The sequence below is a fragment of the Dermochelys coriacea genome, chromosome 3 (genome assembly GCF_009764565.3).
Source record: "Dermochelys coriacea isolate rDerCor1 chromosome 3, rDerCor1.pri.v4, whole genome shotgun sequence".
Lineage (NCBI taxonomy): Eukaryota > Metazoa > Chordata > Testudines > Dermochelyidae > Dermochelys > Dermochelys coriacea.
The window spans coordinates 45,164,818-45,185,421 of NC_050070.1; the positions used below are offsets into that span (position 1 = coordinate 45,164,818).

Here is a 20,604-nt window from a genome sequence, read left to right on the forward strand (position 1 = left end):
AGTCATACCTACAGTCTTACCGGTCAGATGAGGGATTTCAAAACATTCTGAAGAGTGCACAGAAGTTGGCACAGGAACTTCACACTGAAGCTATTTTCTCACCTATTCAAGAATACAAGAGTTACTGAAGAAGAAGAAGACATTTTGATTATCAGGCATGGGATAATCCCATAAGAGATCCCAAACAACAATTCAAAGTTGAATTCTTTAATCAGGTGCTGGATTATGTAATACAGCCAGTTGAAGAACGTTTCATGCAGCTCAAGGAACACAGCAGTATATTTGGGCTGTTGTATGATATTCCAAAACTCCTCACTATACCTGAAGAAGACCTACACCAGCAATGCAGGGCACTAGACAGTGTTGACACATGATGACATGCGCGATATTGATGCGAGTGATTTAGGTGATGAACTGAAAGCCCTTTCAAGATACATTTCAGCAGGATCAACTCCAAAGGCTGTTCTGGAATATATGTGCACAAATAAGATGACCACCCTCTTTCCAAATGCTTTTGTTGCTTTACGCATACTTCTAACACTTCCTGTAACAGTTGCCAGTGGAGAACGCAGTTTCTCTAAGCTGAAGTTGTTAAAAACAGATCTACGCTCCACGATGACACAAGAGAGGCTGGTCGGCCTTGCAGCGATCTCAGTAGAGCATGAGCTGGCCCAGACTGTGGACCTTCAGCAGGAAGGAATTCAAATCTTTGCAACCAAGAAGGCACGGAAAGCACCACTTTGATTATTCAGACAGATAAAAATGCCAGTGTTTACTATGAAGACAAGAAAAGTTACATTTGGTGTTCAGGAGTTTGAAAGTTAAGTGTTACTTAAAATTTTTGAACAAGGCATTTTAAGTTGTTAGTTCTCCTTTATTGGAGTAGGTAGCAGAGCAGTACCATGAGAAGAGTAGAACAGGAAGAAGGCAGAATTGAGACTTTCAAAGTTTTTTCCCAAGCGAGGGAGCATGGAGGTGTCATTTGAGCTCCCTGCCTCTGGTGCCAAAATGTTGTGGGTTGGCCCTGTCTAAACATTAAGGTTTGATTTTAAAAAACTGCAGAGTTTTCAAATAAAATTAGAGATGGTAATTACAGAATGATGATTTTAAGACTTTGATTGGGGTAATGATCAAGGTTAATAGCATGGTAATGATTGAAAGTATTGGAAAATCAAACTAGACCAGCAATGTCTGCTTGTTAGATGTGCCAAAAATTTTGAACAACTCATCAGATAATTTTTAACAATATTATGAAACAAGAATTCATATTTTACAGATCTGACTCAAGCAACTCAATTCATAATAGGAAAAAATAATTAAATCTTATATCAGCATTAGTTTTATCATCTGATATTGTCCCTGTACTTTCCTTAGACAAACTGAAGATTATAGTTGAGGACAAGGAAGCATGGTTTTTATTTAATGACTGACCAGTCATTCATACTGTGCCCATTGTTGTGCTGTCTGATGCCAAGATGTTCCTTAATGAGCATTTTTAAAGAATGGATTGTTACTATGGGTAATGACCTAAATCTTTCAGAAGTTGAGGATATCTTTTGTATTTCTTCATATGAATAAAAGTATTAAAAGTATTTTGGCGATCTATTGAATTAAAAATGGGGGATAAAGTATCATTCCATTGTAAGACAGCTGTTTTATGGAAGTGATTTACAAAGTAATCTTTTGACTTAGTATGTTTGAAGAAGAATGTTATAAGCTTGATAGAAGTAATATTTTTTAAATAATGGTCTTAGTATTTTACATAATAGGCAAAATATAATTGTTAGGGCAACTCAATTAACGTTTCATTCATGGGGTTCATATAAAAATAATACTTCATAGTGTTTTATAAGTCTCATAATGTATATTTTGCTTCTATTCTCCTTGACTAATTCTGATACATTACTTGCTACCAGTACAGCAGTCTGCTTTTGCCCCTGAAAGCAAGCAACTGGGTAACTTTTTGAGAGCAGTTGATTTACAACAATATAGTTCTTCTTAACTCATTTCCCAACATGAGTCACAATTACTGATGTAATGTGCATATAGAAAAAATAAAAATACTTTAACACGTTTTGTTATCTTAGCCTCAGAAAAATCTAGAAAAATTTTCTGTACTGGAAACGTACTTTTTTGTTTCACTTTTGGAACTCAGTTCAATAGCGGTCAATGAAAAATTTCTAAAATTGTTGTGTTGGGGCTGATACCAAGCATGAGAAATTTCAATCCAGAAGTTATTTTTTTGGTGTGACTTCTATAAAACATTGAAAGGATTTAGAAGAGAAGTGTCTTCTGAATCTTAATTTTAGTATTTCTATCAATACCCTATAATACATACTTTTTAAGCATATTGTTACAATAAACATAGGGAAAAATCACCCAATAAAGCCATTTATTCACTTAAAGATCTAGATAGAGGCCTAGATTATCACCACACTCAGAATTGTCTGAGCGTCATGCAGCTATTTCCCACACAGAAAAACTGTCTGACCATAGGATATTTTTAGGTTTCTTTTCTTTCTCTTTCTAAAGTGTAATAACATTTATCTTAAGAAATAACATGACCTTTTTTCCATAAAAGAGCAGATTGGTTTTAAAGAAGTTATTAAAGTTAGCTTATTTTTCACAAAGGGTCTAAACAAACATCACCAGGTGATATTTAATTGCATGGAGAACAGCAGTTGTCTGACGTTTAAGTGAGGCAACAGCATTATGTAATACTTAATTCTCAGTTGTTATATATTAAACAACTAGAAAGGGGAAAAAGTGCAAATCTTCATAGAAAATGTAATAAAACACACGATATCATGCTATAATTGGCAGGATTTTTTGTACTTTAAAATAACAATGGCAATAAGTACAACATCTGATAGTTTAAAAAAAACCATAAAATAGTGATCAATTATACACAGTATTTTGCAAGAATCAATGCAAAGCACTTAAATGGAGATGCTATTTCTCCTAAGATTGTTAAATAAATTGATGTGGATTGCAAGAAAAGCCCCAAATAAGTTTAAACATTATTTAGAAACCTTTGCAAAGGAATGCATCCTTTAATTATGACAATGAGCTAATTACAAGGCACTATATAGTTTTATGTACATAAACTACAAACAAGGTATGGGATAGAAAAATAGTTCTAGATTTAGATTGCAAGTTAGGAGTTTTATATTAATGTAATGTTTTATTAAAGTTCAGTGATGAGCACAAAGGCACATTTCTAAAACTAAGTTTTTAGATATTTTTCACAGTTCCAGTTATTTACTAACACACACAACATAAACGATCAAGAAAACAAAGTCCTTAAATTGTCTGACAGTTTCTTGGACAGCCTTTTAACTCAGTCTTTCTGCCAAAATCATTGTTACACAGATTATTTCATGTTTTAGACTTTGCTGTGTCTAGTTGAGTAATGTGAGCTTGAACTGATGAAGACTATCACAATTCAAGAATTGGAACAAATTGATCCCTTCGGAATACTAGTGCATGTTTTCTGGGCTGGAAAATGACACATTGCAGCTGTGAGTTTAAATGTTTGGCAAATGTAGTCTTTGAAGACTATACAATACAGAATTCATATACAATGCAAAGGGCATTTAGAAATCTGCTGGTCGGATCATCATAGTTGTGGCTTTGAGAGAGTAGCCTGATCCTTTCCAGTAATACCACTTAATACCATTAAATTTGTTGGTGTTCTGCCGCAATGGATAGTACATTCCATTCAAGTTGGAGGGACCACATGCATCAAACCACCAGCCTGTAAGAACAGAAAATAAACAAAGATCTGAAATAATGAAATTATCAGTGTAGTTTTCAAAATTGTATACACAAATACCTTACAGCGTCCTGGTCTTAAAACTAGAAAAAATATAGGAATATTAAAATACCTAGTTTTCACTTTTGTGCCTCCAGGTCTCTCCTCCTTGCTAACTTTAACCATGATGAAATGTATATAGCAGAGTAACATACTTGAGGAATAGGCACTACAAAATTTGGCTGTAAGAGTTGTAGCATTTTATGGGATGTGGTTGTAAGTTAAGGGAGAGGGCTTCAATCAACTCCTCAAAAGCTTAACTTGCGACATATTTCATAGATTGATGGTGATAGATCTAAGGGCAGAATCTGGCTTGAAGACAATAATCATGATATTGTATCTTTCTCTTTTTCCTTCTGCCTTCTCTCAAGACTATATAATTTTCCACTTTTAAATCCTACATTACTACTTAAATGAAAATTGCTTCCTTTGCAGTGAATTCAGCTTGCTTCAGTGCTTAAAGTCTGTAAAGATGTGCATTATTTCTAAGCCCCTCGGTACTGAAACTGCTAGCTGAGCTCTGTATAAAGGAATGATGAGAAAAAAGTAGCTAAACTTGTTCAGTTTCACATCTTTTTCTTCAAATTTCGCTTGTTGTCCTGAGTTGTTAGTAAGGAATAGGGAAACTTTATTTTTATTAGTAAAAACAATATTTTTACACTATTTAAATATAATTTGAAGTGAGAATACATTTACCCAAAGCATACCAAAGCATACCATTTTGTTATACTGATGGTAATATGAGTGCTATGTTTTCCAAGGCAATAATCCAGTTTTCCCTTTGGATAAATTTAAACTGCCTTCAGACTTGCAGTCTATACACTCAGGAAGCAGATCACTGCTTTGTAAATTGAGTGTGACTCTCTTTATCTCTTAAGCAACATTTAAATTACAGAAAGTGTGACTGGATTGCAGAATTATAGAGAAAGTTAAACCTGCTTTCAGATACAGAAACAATCTAAAATGTAATGTCAATAAACCTGTGAACAAAATTGATCCAGAATTTATCCACCTACATAATAATTTTGGTATGCTTTGGGTAAATGTATTCTCACTTCAAATTATATTTAAATAGGGAAAAAAGCAATGTTTTATATTACTGAAATGTATTCTTTCATGACAACTACATTCTAATTGTCATGCTTTTAAAGAGCCTATAAAATGCTTAGTTCCCCCAGGAACACTAGAGATTTTTTGTGCCTAATTAAACAACTAGAAACTTTTGTTGATTAAAAAGATGATTCCTGATTCGTTTTGGGGGCATTTTGACCATTGGGCTACTTTCCCATGGTATTTGGAGGTGCACTGTGCTGTCTTACGCTCATACCAGTTTCACAATACCAGGCCTTGTTGTTGCACAAGTTGTGAGAGAATGATGGCCTATTTTCCCCCCTCTCTCTCCCCCCCGATTTTAACTCCTCTCATTTTTACTTTAGCTGAGCTGTCTGAAATGGTAAAATAGTAAATTTGAACTCACTGAACTAGCATTTCCAATTGTGAGTTTTGGACTTTGTCACTAGTCAGGATTTAATACGTCAAAATTACCATCTATTTACCTCATTGACTGTTTTACTGCCAATAAAAATAGGAAGATTGAGAAACAGAAAACCATTCCTACCTCCTGTTAGCATTTGTGAACATTTGCAAATACATTTGTCATTGTCTGCATCCTTTGTGCTAAAATCATTTCCTGGTTGGCTGATGCTACTTATTTTGCCTGCCGTCCCAGTAAGTCCTTTAAGGTGGATCCTGTAGAAGTGCAGAACGGAAAAACAAATGTTAGATTGAAGCTAATGGCAGTTGGTCTACACAGTAATGAGGAAATTTTTTTGTAACAAATATCCTGTTTAAACAACAGTTTGGTTCTCATCTTTTTAATGTACGGCTATAAACTTTGTTTGAAGGGTATTGTGTTGGTATGAACCATAATACTATCAGCATAACATTATACTGAAGAGATAAAATCACCTCTGCTTTTATAGATATTTGTTCCACCTGTGTGAGATTAACAGAGATTATATGGAGGTATATATATTGATAATCCTTGAGAAATGTACTCTATGTAAGAACTACTAATACCATAGTAACTTGTAATATTAAAGTGCATTGAATGCAAGCAATACTAGTAATGGATTTTTAAATCCTCTAACTAATTTTCTCCCTGCCTTATTCTTACACTGTTTACTCCTGGGGGAATACTGCCCTTGCACAGAATTCATGTCCTCTGCAGATCTTTGCTTCCCGCAGAAAAATGACTTTTTGACAGGGACACAAAGGGATGCTGCAAGAGCAGTCATGCACCATTCCCTAGCAGCACAGGTACAACGTTTTAGGCACCCAGAGCAGCTGGTAGAGAGGTAAATCACCGCGGGGCTAGGGACACCCCAGCCAGAATCTCCTACCTAAGCTGGGATCCGCTGCTAGTCCTGACTGGGCTGGAGGCAGAAGAGGACGGGACTTCCTCTTCCCCTGCAAGGAGTGGCCGGGGCTATGTCAGACTCACCCTCGTAAACCAGAAAGCTCAGCATCCTCTCTTGCTTCCTGCCCCATTCACTCCTATGGGTGTGGGGGGTCACTGTGTGGGGAGATGCTTGCTCCACGCAACCCCCATGCATCCAGACCTCCCATACCCAAACATCCCTGCCAAGCCTCATCTGGTACATCCAGAACCCCCTAGCCCTCCATACCCATACCCCACCCTGCTAAACCTCAACCCCTGCATCTGGAGCCTCCCTGCACCCAGACCCCCTGCTTCCAGACCCTCACATCTGTACCCAGACCACCCCTACTGAGCTCTCTGCACTCAAACCCCTACCCTGATGCCCTACCCCCTGCACCACCCTGAGCCCCCACATCCAGACCCCCATGCCACTAACTGCCAATTAGCTGCACCCGCACCCCCACCCTACCAAGCCCCACTCCTCTAGCATGCGAACACCCCCCTCCGCTGAGACACCCAGACCCCTCGGCTGGGCCCCAACAACCTTCACCTGGAAGCCTCTGCAGAGTCCCACTGCCCCTGCACCTGGAAACCGCCCCAAGAGTCTCTGAGCATCCAGATCCCCACTAGACCTCCTACTGAGCTGCCTGCACCCAGATTGTCCCACACAGAATCCACTCACTCCACACCTGGATCCCCCACATTGAGCCCCTCCACACGTGGATTCTGCCTGGTTGAGCCTAACTGCCCTGCACCTGGTGCAGAAGGGCATGCCCCCAGGGTGTTTCTGGGGCAGGCACAGGCCTTGTGCTGTGTCAGGGTTGGGTGCAGCCTCACCCAAGTCCGTGTCCTCGGGGTGGGGAGGCAGTAGGGTGATCTCCCACCTTCGTACAGCCAGTGGCCTGTGCTCCCCGCTGCCATGCTGGAGCCTCTGCATTTATTTATTGACAAATAAAACTTGCAGAATTTTAAAATATTGTGTGCAGAATTTTTAATTTTGGGCACAGAATTATTAATTTTTTGGTGCAGAATGTCCTCAGGAATAACTGGTATTAATATGCTGTGGCAGTCTAATATGAAAACTGTGTATCGGTGATGGGTAAAATTTAATTGGTAATAAGGATGATTTTCTCTGTCCTTTCCTTCCCACTTTCCAAAGGGACTTTTCCTTTGCAAATCTTTTAAGAATAAAAATAAAGTCAAATCAATTCATGGGCAAAAGTGATGATTTTAATTTTCAAATATTGGAGTGAAGATACCGGCTATATAGCACTTCATAGTCATATGACAAGTCTAACTTTCAAGTGAGGCTGCTACTATATTGTTTTTAAAAACTGAAAGATTTATATCCTATGAATATCAAGTAGTATAGAGCAGTGGTTCTCAAAGCTGGTCCGCAGCTTGTTCAGGGAAAGCCCCTGGTGGTTTGTTTACCTGCCGCGTCCACAGGTTCGGCCGATCGTGGCTCCCACTGGCTGCGGTTCGCTGCTCCAGGCCAATGGGGGTTGCGGGAAGGGCGGCCAGCATCCGATGAAGTGAGCTGTAGCTCACATAAGCTTATGCTCAAATAAATTTGTTACTCTCTAAGGTGCCACAAGTACTCCTTTTCTTTCTACATAATTATTGTAATTATCTTTGTGCAAAATATGTCTTGTTGAGGTATCATTTAAAATCTAAGAACACGCTGATCATCAATATTCTTGTGTGTGTGTGTGTGTGTGTGTATATATATATATATATATATATATATATGTAAAACATGTATTAAGAGTTATGAATATAAGCTGAAATTGATTACAATGTGTTTACCAGCAAGTCTGGGGAGTGGGTAAACCGGTTTCTCAAATACACAGGATAAACTGGCTCCTCTAGCCAGGTGTCAAAGTTGATTGCCAATCACCTCTCAAGTGACTATTGTTTGGCAATGAAGGAGGGTCAGGAACAGATCAGTCTGAATTTTAGCAAACAACAACATGGAAATGTTTTCATCATGAGACTCCATGTCTCAGTCCTCACAGCTGGAATGAACTTTATTTAGGGGTAATCCTCAGGAAAATGCATTTCAACAGGTGACTGGACTATAAAAGCAAGGTGCAAAAAACACTCCAACCTTTCTCTCTCTCTCTCATCTAAGAAGACAAAGGAACTACTCCTTTGACTTCTGGGGAGTACCTGACCTGAGAATTTAGTCAGTAATGTTACTGGGAAACTGGTAAGGATTTTACCTTGAACCAAGTCTAGCTTGTTATGTTTAACTACTAGAAAGCATTTTATCTTTTTCTCTTGTAACCATTTCTGATTCTAATACCTTATACTTGTACTCACGTAAAATCACTTTGTTGTTAAACTTGTTTTATTTTTTAATAAAACTAATCCAATTTTGTGTTTAAACTGAACAATTAAAGTAGCAAACTGTTGCATATTGACCCCTTACAGAGGCAATGGACCTCTAATATTTGAACTGTACAGGAGAGGGCTGGAAAGTGAAGAACACACTTTTTTGGGAAAATTCAGGACTATGAGTGTGTTGGGGTCACCCTGCAGGTAGTAACCAAGGCTGACAAAAGCCAGAATCTGACTCGAGTGTTGTTGACAGGCAGCTGATGTCACTGCTGCTGGGCAGGCCTGTAGCTATACACAGACACTCAGTGTGTAAGCTGCATGCTGTTAGGTTTAGAGTTGCCAGAAGTCCGATTTTCGACTGGAACGCTCGGTCGAAAAGGAACCCTGGTGGCTCCAGTTAGCACTGCTGACCGGGCTGTTAAAAGGCCAGTTGGTGGTGTAGCCCCGCTAAGGCACGATCCCTGCAACTCATGGAAGCAGCCAGTATGTCCCTGCGACCCCTAGATGCAGGGGCGGCCAGGGAGGCACTGCCCACTCCAAGTGCCAGCTTTGCAGCTCCCATTGGCCAAGGGGAACTGTGGGGGTGGCACCTGCGGACAGGGCAGCATACTGAGCTGCCTGGCTGCGCCTCTGCCTAGAAGACGGAGGGGGACATGCCTCCTAAATATAAATTATTGGCCAATGATGATAATTTGGATAGAAAATGAGAGAGATTGTAAGTACAAAGATCTTAAAGACTTAATAGGCATTAAGTTAAGGTTAAGATTCACAGCCTCCTTTTTCCAATAGATAGCTATAATTCTCCCCGTTATATAGATGGAGAAACTGAGACAATAAGTTGCCATGTCCAAAGTCACCCAGCAAGTCTGTCAGAGCTGGGAGTAGAACTAGATCTCATGACTTAGTCTTGTTCTGACCATATATGTTCCTGTGTTGAGTGGATCAGTATATCATTTTGTTTCCTGGAACAGCTTACATTGTTTCTTTGAAGCATTTTAAAAACTTGCTGATGTAAAAGGAAATTATTTTTATGCCATGAATATTACAATGTGCTGAATATTTTCAAGATAATTTTAAAATGTATATCCTTTTTATAATGTTAAATAAAATATACTTTAAACCACTGCATTTAATGGCACGTCAAATACTTGCTTGCATTTCAAGAGAAAATATCTATTTGCAGACAGCCATCTTAGTTTGCAGTAATTATTTTTTAATAATGTAAATGGACAAGGGTAATGACCCATTTTGAAAAGGTTGCCCTTATAAGTATTATAGTGCCTTAATTTAAAAATAAAATCTCTGCTATAGAGTCTAACTGTTTCCAGATGAGAAAATATTTGGTTTGGATTTGAAACAACCACATACTATTTAGGCATTAAGATCCAACTTTTGTTGGGCTAATGGGGGTAAGATACTGATAGTTCAAGTGGCCCTGCACATTCCCACGTATGGGGTACCTAGCTGCCTTTGGTAGAACCTCCTTCTAGCAGTGTCACCTAGAACGCCCTCACCCCCTCAGTTCCTTCCAACCATGTGCGCATGGATGGATGTGAATTTCAGTCTGTTTGTAAGCCAAAGCCTTTTTCTTCTTAAGGTAGTGGTAGCTTGTTAGTATATTTAATGTTTTCTGTCGTTCTGGGTTATAGTGGAATTGAAGCAGAGGAAGCGACCACATGTGGAGCCTCAACTGTCAGGGAGAAGGACACCCAGCTTCCAGATGTTTGATTTGCTGAACCTTTAGTCCCAGAGTCTACAAGGACAGGGAGACTCACTTGAAGGTACTTCTCAAGGAAGCTCTCAAGGCTAGACTCTCTGGATCCGATCAGTCCTCAGATCCAAGGTCTCAGAGGCCAGTCCTGTGAGTTCCAGTGACTGAAGGGTTCCACGAAACTGAAACCCCTGTTGAGGCTAGATTCAATTCCTGCGGCTTCCTCAGTAAAGCTCCTGAGGCTACACATGTCCAAACCCGGGCTGCGTGGTCAGATCTGACTACCCTAGATCCGGAAGAGAGGTCAAGCGACGGTTCGATCATCCTCACCAATACCATACCTCATGGCTTGCAACTTTCTGATCCTGATGGATCCCCCTCATCTGCAAGACCAAGGTCAATTCCCACTTCCGCTTCTGGATCCAGGAAGATGGTTTCAATCAGTGTGTCAGAACTGGGGCCATCAGCACCTTCAATTCTGAGTGGTGTAGTTCTGAAAAAAGCTGCATAGGAACAAAGCAGCCACTGTTGGCTGTGCCACTCCCCATGCATCAGAATAATCTATTCTGTCCAATTCTGACAAGATTGATATGGTTCCAAAGCAGAGACCTGTTTCACCTCCAATTTCAGTAGTGTATAATGTTGGATCTGATGTTGTCCAAGTCTTCGGACTTGCTGTCAGTTTCTGCTTTGGTTCCAGTGTCAGTTCCAGCTACATCCATGGTTCTGGAAAGGTCTGTCACTGTGCAGCCCAAGTTCACTTTTTGGCTCCAGTTCATGCTTCGGATCAGAGTGTGAAATGCAAAATTTCTAAAAGGAGGCATGTTTCCCTGGTTCCAAGATCCATCATCATCTTTGTCTATTGTTAAGAAGAAGAGGCCAGAAAGTGGCATGCTTCCTCTTTCTGGGACCCGTTCAGGGTCTCCATAAAGAGCTGGATACTCAGCTTCCTCTGGATCCATTGTCATCTCTGGTGCATTTTCTCTCTGATCCAGACCTGGATCAGTACGAGGAGGAAGATCTCAAACTGTGGGTTTGGACCCCAAAGTAGATTGCAAGTCTGTTTTAATGGGGTCACCAGGGATGGCGTTAGACTTGCTGGGACAGAAGCTGAAACCTGAGCCCCAGGGCCAAAGCCGAAGCCCAAGGGCTTCAGCCCTGGGTGGTGGGGCTCAGGTTACAGTCTCCCCCGCCTGGGGCTGAAGCCCTTGGGCTTTGGCTTTGTCCCCCGACCCAAGGTGGTGAGGTTTGAGCTTTAGATGGGCTCAGGAAGGCTCTGGCTTTGGTCCCCCCTTCTGGGGTCGTGTAGTAATTTTTGTTAGAAGGGGGTTGCGGAGCAATGAAGTTTGAGAACCCCTGAGACAGAGGAATGCAAAGACCTATAGCTTGCTTTGTATCACCCTTTGGTCTATCTCCTGTAGACATGTTCCTGAATCCGAGTTGCTGGGGAGACTGGCGGTCCTGGGACTGATGGCCTTATTGAGGCCACTTCAGGAATTCGTCAGTTATCCTCCATGTGGATGGAGAAGTAAAGTTTTGTCTACGAAGTATTTCAGAGTTCAGAGATCTTCTGATCCAACTTCTCTGGGGCTGTTGACATTTCAGACCATGATGCCTGAAATGCTTTCTGAGGAAGAATGTGTGGGAATAGCTGCCCTCTTTGAGCAGGAACATATGGAAACAGACTGTGAACCTGATTTATCACCAGATGAACATGTGGGAGTGGCTTCAGCCTCCTTTCCTTTCGAAAACACTTTGCCCTTCCACGATTTGGTGGACTGTATGGCATCCACTTTGAATCTGTCTGCAGTGCCTGTGGAAGAGACTTCTCCCACGCTGTTTGATATCCTTGGTGTTACTTTTAGGAGTAGACTATCTGTACCCATTTTGGATGGTTTGCTACAGATAGCTAAATGTGTGTGGTCTGCTACTGCCTTTTGTCAACCTGTCTCCAAAAAGATTGACAAGTTGTCAGATACCATCTGAGGGGTTTTCCTGTTTTCATACACATCCTATACCTAATTCACTGTGGTGGCTGCTGCCAGTAACAGGGCAGCATCTGGACAATCACACTCTACCCCATCTGATAGGGAGAGGGGAAAAGATTGATTCATAAGGGAAGGAAAGGCAAATTATCAGGTAGTCATGGCCCACTACGGTTCCATTTATGGGAAAAGATGACATTGTTTTAACAAGACTTGTATGACACTTTGGACCCTGCTGCCAGAACGTTATCATTTGCTCTATCAGGAGGCAAGCTTGGCTTTGTTCCTTCTCTCTAGCTCTGGACACTTGGCTTATGCTGAAGGAGCTCCCTTTTCAAGGAGGGGGGGAGAGCCTTTTTAGTGAAAAGCAGAGAAATTACTAGAAAAATTAAAGGACAAGAGATTGACAGTCCACTCTCTGGGTTTAATTTTCTCTGCTTGGAAAAGGCCCTCTATTTTATTTCTAGTACCAAAGGCGGTCCTATCTCAGTCTTCATTGTTTTATTTTTTGTCAAGTCAAAGACTTCAACAATACCAGGAACCTGTAGCCTTCCAGAATCAATGTAGAAAGAGGCCTTTCAAACCAAGGTCTAAATCTAAAAAGCCCACTTGTCATCATCTTCATTGTAGAACAAGCAGCTTCAGTTTTGATAGATTTGATGAAAATTAAGAATCAAGGAACACCCAATCAGAATCAGTCTAGCTTCTTCTTTTGAAACAGACTAGCCCACTTTATCAATGCATGGAGGCAAATTACATCAAACCAATGGGTTTTAGAGATTGTAGAAAGGGGCTATGCCATACCTTTTGAGACTCGCCCTTCCCCCCAGTTTCTTCTACCTTTAAATCTTCAGGGACCCTTCCAACGAGGCTATTCTTCTTGCAGAAGTTGAAAAATTGCTTCTGATAGGAGCAGTTGAGGTGGTCATGCAAATACCAGAGGGATTAGGGTTTTTTTATTCCTGTTACTTTCTGATGCAGAAGAAAGATGACAGAATTTGTTTAATCCTAGACTGAAGATTCTTGAACAAGTGCATCTGGAGGGTTTGGTTCTGTTTGTTGCTTAATAGCAGTGGTTCCCAAACTTGTTCTGCCACTTGTGCAGGGAAAGCCCCTGCTGGGCTTGGATGGTTTGTTTACTTGTCGTGTCCGCAGGTTCGGCCAATCGTGTCCACGGTTCTCTGCTCCAGGCCAATGGGAGCCGCTGGAAGCAGCATGGGCTGAGGGATGTACTCGCTGCCGCTTCCAGCAGCCCCCATTGGCCTGCAGCAGCGAACCGCGGGCAGCGGGAGCCGCGATTGGCTGAACCGGCAGATGCGATAAGTAAACAAATCGGCCCGGCCCTCCAGGGGCTTTCCCTGCGCAAGCGGTAGAATAAGTTTGGGAACCACTGCTTTATAGCATCCTGTACTTACATGACTTCATTTGCACATCTAAGAATGAAACCTATGCAGTACTGGATGTCTCAGCTCTACAAACCAGTTTAGGACAGCCTTTATAGGTTGATCACCATGCCTCAGAACATCATAGTTTTCCTAGAATGGTGATCAGTCAGAGAGAATGTGCGCAGAGGTGTACAGTTCTTTCCCCCAAGACCATCCCTCAGGGTAATTTCAGATGCATCAAACAAGGTGTGTGGGGGGGGGGAACTCACGTGAATCATTTATGACAGTTCAAGGGCATGTGCAGGAGAGAGCACTGCACTGCACATCAATGTGTTGGAAGTGACAGCTGTTCATCTGGCCCTCAGACTTCCTCTCTCACCTACAAGGGAGGATTGTGACAGACAATGTATGGCTGATGTATTACAACAGCAAGTAAGGGAATGCTTACTCCACTCTCCTGTGTGCAGAGGCTATAAGCCCATGGGATTGGTGTATCCAGCACAACATTTTTACTGTGGCCCTATATCTGGCAGGGGGAAATAATGTAGTTGCAGATCATCTTGGCAAAGACAGCTTTCAGATGCACAAATGGTACCTAACAGATCAGTCAATTATCATATTCTCCAGCTGGAATTGACCAGATGTGAAGCTGTTTGCAACATGGTCCAACAAAAAGTGTGATCTCTTCTGTTCCAGAGTGGGTAGGGACTACCTTGGTAAGATGCTTTTCTGCTTGCACTGGGGGAAAGGGCTTGATGTATGCCTTCCCCCTGCTCCCCCCCTCCAGTGATTCAGAAGGTGGTTAGATACACCAGGACAGGGCAAAGATAATTATCATTGCCCTGGCTTGGCTATGTCGGCAGTGGTTTATTGATCTCTTTCAATTCTCTGGTGGAGTCTTAATGTGTCTGACACTGTCTCCAGACCCGCTGTTTCAACAGGAGGGCAGGAATCTTTTACACACATCCATAATTTCTTCACCTGTCGGCATTGGCAATTGGACTTTGACTCTGTCTGCTCTTGAGCAGTCATGTTCTTTGTCTTTGCAGAACATGCTAAGTAATTCTAGAAAACAGTCTAGTAGAAGCTGTTATTCTTAAAGTAGACCCAGATTTCAGGCATGGATGAGGGAAAATGTACTTAAAATCTCAGGAATTATCTAACTTGTTGTTAAAAGTTCATTTGGTAGCCATCTCTGCATATCACACGTTAGTTGATCTTTGATGTTTTTTCGTAGTTCAGTTAGCCGTGCTGGTGAAGTAGCCCTTTCAACCCTTGGCTCAGTGTTCTTTCTATTATTTATTGATCAAAACAGCTTTCATTATTGCCATCACATTGGCTTGGGGAGGAAGTGAACTGAATGCTCTTATGGCTTATACACCTTTTACTTCTCTTCATAAGGACTAAGGTAGTTTTCAGACCTGATCTCAAGTTCTTACCTAAAGTGGTGGTTGATATTTTTTTTTTCCACATCAGACAGTTAATTTGCCACCCTCCTCCTCTCCCCCTCCACCCAAGCCATACTCTTATAAGGAGAAATTGGTCCTGCTACACTCTTTGGAAGCCAGAAGGTCCCTTGCTTGTTATTTAGATAAGAGTAAAATTTTCATACATCTTCTAGATTGTTAGTGTCTTATGCTAAAAACTACATAGATTATACAATTCTTCTCTCAATGGATAAAATGTATTGCTGAAAGTTACACACTAGCAAAGTTCCTATATTTGCTTCAATTCAACCACATTCCACTAGTTACTTCCTTTGCTTGTCTTAAGCAAGTGCCAGCTGCTGAAATTTGCAGAGCTGGAACCTGGACTTCAGTGCACACTATTACAAAGCATTATCCTTTGGATTTGTCCTATAGAGCAGTTGTTGGATTTGATAAAGTGGTGCTTCAGTCTCTATTCAGTTAGGACTTTGTTCCTGCCTCCAAGTTAGTTTTCCCACTGCTTCTCACTATGCAGAGCCACTCAAAGAAGAAATGAAGGTTACTTGCTCATAATTGAGAGGGCTCTGCATATTCACACTTTCCACCACCTTCCCCTCTTTCTGAGTCCTTGTTTGTTCTGTGTCTCTGGCTTTGCGGTGGATGCAACTAAGGTGGTGAGGGTGCTCCGCTTACCACATAGCCTCGCCCACAGAACATCAGTGACCCTGCGGGGAGGGGTGGGAGCATGAGAGAGCTCTAGCTGACGCTGCTAGAGGAGGTTCTACCACAAAGCACCACAAGGTGGCACGGTACACTGTAATTGTGACTATGCAGAGCCATCGAAAATAACTCCAATTACAGGTAAGAAACTTTCAGTTTTGGACTGCTTTGTATATGGGAGTTGAGGTGAAGTCAAAGTATATTTCAATTTACCTTTGGTAATCTCTTGATGGTGAAAGTTTTCTATTCTAATTTTATTTTCCTTGATGAAAAAAATGAGCTCATTGATTACTGATTTCTGAGCTGCTTGGATATAGTTTAGTTTTTGGGTGCAAAATTGTATTTTATAAAGGTTTTCATTTAGAAATATATGAATTTAGATATCATGAAATGTGTCAAATTGACCTTCCTTGTAGTCTCCTAACTCGTCTACGGGACAAAGCGTGGACAGCAGTACTATAAGCCTCCTCATGCTATTCTGTCCAGTGGTTCTCAAAGAACGGTAAGCCTCCTCATGCTACTCCCTCTAATGGGTCTCAACTCTTTTCTAGGTAGTTCATCTAAAGCAATGTTTCCCAAAGTGAAAGGCTCCTTATCACATTACCAATCCCCTCTGTCATCCAGCCCCAGGACCTTATTTATTCATAGGAATCATGGTTTCAGTGACTCCTTTCTTTCTTTTTTTAAAGTAGTTCCTGACCTTAGTCTGGTAATTTCTTTTGCCCTAAAGACAAGACCATTTAATTTCATTCAAGAATAGAATTTTAAAGATCCCCTAAGACTTTCTTTTTTAACATATGGGTAAGTGTAACTGTGGACAGAATATATACAGGCTAAAGTTACGAGAACACTCTGCTAAGTATAAAGTTTTATTAAAATAAGAGGAACAATGAAACTAGAAATTAAACCCTTGCCATTTGGATAAACCGAGGACCCACCATTCAGCTTGAGTAACTCAACTGGGAGCTTCATTGATTCTCAAAAATAAGAGAACAAATCAACCCTACTTTGGCAGACTGTGGGTCTGCTCTGCAGCTGCTACTGCAACCTTGTGGTTGCAGTGTGCATGTCTATGGGTGTAGATTGGGAATTGTGGGGACTGTCACTAGATGTAATTCCTGATTTGCCTACTTCTGCCTCTTCATCTCCTGAATAGAACACATCACGCAGGAGGCCACCCCTTCACGGCCTCCTGAGAGCTATGTGCCAACACCCAATTCTGGGCTTGTTGGGTTCTCCCCCTACACACGCGATATCAGGTAAAATTTGTGTTGGTCAGCCTATAAGGGGAAGGAGGGGCCTATTATTTACCTACTATATACTGGTGAAAGGTATATACTATTCTATTTTTTTAAAAATCTACTAAAATTATGTAGGCTATAGATGAAAATTAGTAGCAAAGACATACTTCAAATGCATTCAGAGCAACTGCTTTGTAATTAATATAAAAAGAAAGTTATGTAGCTGAACAATTTACAGGAATTAATAGCTGGCTGACTGTTTTTTTCAATTCAGTGCTTTCTTTGCTTACCTGTACTTTAGTTCTTCACTTGCTAGATAGAAATGTTCATACAATGAATATGCCTCATTTCCTTCCCAGTCTTTCAGGTGTATTTTAAGAACATAGCGTTTCTGATTAGTCAGTTGAGAAACTAACTCATTTCCCAGCCAGTACTCCCCAGCAGGATCACCAAATCCCTGTAATCAAAGTTGTATATTTAAATAACTTTAATTTGTTTTTCTTTGATTTTGAAATAATCAGTTCATCAATTTTTAAATGTAATTGCTTTGTCAACCACAAAAAGTGTACTACAAATATGAGGATCCTAGGTCTTTGGTATTTCAAATTTTGGATTTCAGCGGGGACCAATTTAGGAACTTTAAACAAAATGTAACAGTATTAGACTTATTAGATCTGGGGAACATTTGCCAATAGAAACATAAATATAAATAACTTAATGAAAATTAAAGATGTGGCCGCAACATGGAATAGCTGACTTTGGGGAAAAAAATGCTATATTTCTTTGTAAAAACAAACATCACACTTGCAAGTCTCTGCTTAGGCAAACAGTTTATATTACTCTGACATTTCCCAAATGAAAGCACAATTTTTCATTTAAGAACTAAAATGCAACTTTAGAACCTGTTTAGGCAATACCACTTTAAGTAACTGATTAATATTCGCTTGTGATTAAGTCTGTGTAGATTTCAGAGATTATCAGAAAAGTAATAAATTGGATTTAAAGCTTCCAAAGAGTGTGGCTCTTACCATCTTATACTCTTTCCATGTCCGGTGAAAGTCCACACTGCCATCTTTACGTTGCTGAATAATTGTCCATCCGCCTCCACTGCTTTCCATATCACAGTAAGTCTGTCAATAAGAAGAGTGTGTCATTGCATAAATGCAGATACTCACATGTCAATTGACACAAATTGCATATATATTTTATATAGCACAGTATACAGTAAAACTACGGTTGTCTTTTGTTTGCCTAGCAGAGCATTCCAGGTTTGCTAACACCTATGAAGCTGAGCTGTTTTGAATAGCTTGCATTCTAATTAAAATTGTAATTAATGATGATATTGAAATGATATTGAACATTTCTGAAATACTGTACTTGCTGTATATTGGTTTTATGTTGTAGTAATTTGGTGCATCAGAATTAAATCCTTCCCTGATGTGCCTTAGCTATCATTATTGCTGTAAGAGTAGAGTAGGCAGAGCCAGTTAAGACAATACTGCCAAATCTGCAGCTGTATGGGGCTCCAGGATATGGAATCCTCATTGGGAATGTCTAGACTGTAAAAAAAAAAAAAAAAAAAAAAAAAAAAAAAAAAAGACCCACAGCAGCAAGTCTCAGAGTCTGGCTTGGCATCGCAGGGCTTGCACTACAGGGCTAAAAATAGCAAAAAAAGACTTCAACTCTTTAATTTACCCCACATGGCTGGACACCAGCTGAAGTTATTGGGGGCCTGCATAGGTGCAGGGGACTGTCAAAATACCATTTTTACAAGAAATATGTACTAGTGTGCTAACAGTGGAAGAAAACTCCATGATCTTATCTAATTCTCTTTTGAACCCAGTTATAGTTTTGGCCTTCATAACATCCCATGGCAAGAAGTTCCACAAGTTGACTTTGCATTGCACCTAATTTATACAAATATATGTTTACATGGATTATTTTAAAATGTCAATATTTACTAAATATTAAACACTTTGTTGTGCAAGATACTGTAGGTACATGTATTTCCTATTCTAAGAGTATGCAAGTATTTTTTAATGGCCACCACTGTGCACACACTCATTTTATGATTTTGCTTTTTTACATCATTTATTGCACTTACATGTAAGTAAGAATTTCAATTTCAAAGTCTTGTTCACTTCAATTTATAAACCGGCTTGTAAGGAATTGCTCTTGTGCAAAAATTGTTTAAGCAACTCTTAAACAAAATATTTGTTTTATTTTTATGGTTTCTCAGAAAAAATATATATTTTAGTTAAAAGGGCACATTGATTTTAAAACAATTTAGATTTTTAAAATGCCGTGCACAATACAGAACATATAATTAATTACATCAGTTTCTGCAATAATGGGATGAAAGACTGACTTCAAAAGCTGCAGCTAAATTAGTGGTTTAATAATATTGCTCTAAACTAAGTTGTATATTAAAAACATAAAACAAAGTTAAGCCAGTATTTGTGACTTTTCCCAAAAGTTATCACAAAGTCCACGAAAAGCTTATGCTCAAATAAATTTGTTAGTCTCTAAGGTGCCACAAGTACTCCTTTTCTTTTTTCATTTATACTACGGTAGCTTAAACATGGAATAATAGTTCTATGTTAGTTTAAATGTGAACATAAATTGATGTTCAATATGAGCTGTGTGTTGTAGGCTTAATTGCAACTGTTTAAATGTGAACGATGTATATATTAAATTAGACCCAAGCTTCCTAGTTCTGTGGGAAGGTGAACTGTGTTTCCACTGGATAAAGTAGCCACATGACATGAAAAATGCCTGCAGCCAATTCTCTTTGGGCTGAGATGTCATCAGCTAAGCAGTGTTAGCTAAGGTCTGGTTAATACTTAGATGGGAACCCTCTAAGGAAAATCTAAGCTAGAGGAAGTGGTTTGGTGAGTCAATTTGTAATCTTACAAAGAGATGCTAGAAAGACATTCTGCCGGAGACATAAAATAGAGGTTTGGACTACCTACGATCATTAAAGATCCCTTTTCTTCTGCCTGTATTAAAATTACACTGGTTAATTTAAAAAAAAAAAAGTGTTGCTGTGTGATATGTGACTCAAGGGCATTCAGCCACTAGTTTACGTTTTGCATAATGTAAGCTAATGGCTAGTTCATTGAGAACCTTTCCTTTAATTTTGCAGAATGTAAATGAAGTCCTAAAGACAACTAATATAAAGTATTAAAGGGACAGTGTCAACTTCAAATGTAGTTTGCAGTGTTATCGTAGCCATGTTGATCCCAGGATATTAGAGAGGCAAGATGGGTGAGATAATATCTTTTATTGGACTAACCTCTGTTGGTGAAAGAGACAACCTTCTGAGCTACACAGAACTCTTCTTCAGGTCTGGGAAATGTATTCAGAGTGTCACAGCTAAATACAAGGTGGGACAGACTGTTTAGCATAAGAATTGACAAATTGTAAGAGATCATTCAAGATCAAGTGACTGGTTAAGACTTCTGCAGTCAGCGGACAAAAAAAGTGGGGGTTAATGGAGTAGATTGCTATAATAAACCACAAATCCAGTGATTTCTAA

At 39.9% G+C, this 20,604-nt stretch overlaps 2 protein-coding genes across 15 annotated transcripts in view; one reads left to right on the plus strand and one right to left on the minus strand.

Annotated features, from left to right (window-relative positions):
* MCPH1 (microcephalin 1) overlaps positions 1–20,604 on the plus strand; it is a 229,824-nt gene that overhangs the window by 105,555 nt on the left and 103,665 nt on the right. The gene's annotated exons all lie outside the window — the stretch shown is intronic.
* Positions 925–20,604, minus strand: part of ANGPT2 (angiopoietin 2) — a 72,129-nt gene continuing 52,449 nt past the window's right edge. Inside the window, exons 6-9 of one of the 2 annotated variants that reach the window (XM_038397551.2) lie at positions 18,095–18,196; positions 17,357–17,523; positions 5,433–5,563; positions 925–3,757 (exon numbers count right to left, since the gene is read on the minus strand). In XM_038397551.2, the coding sequence (XP_038253479.1) occupies positions 3,597–3,757; positions 5,433–5,563; positions 17,357–17,523; positions 18,095–18,196 (561 nt within the window). In that variant the 3' untranslated portion in view covers positions 925–3,596. The remainder of the gene's footprint in view (positions 3,758–5,432; positions 5,564–17,356; positions 17,524–18,094; positions 18,197–20,604) is intronic. The other variant, XM_038397552.2, reaches the window with a different exon arrangement.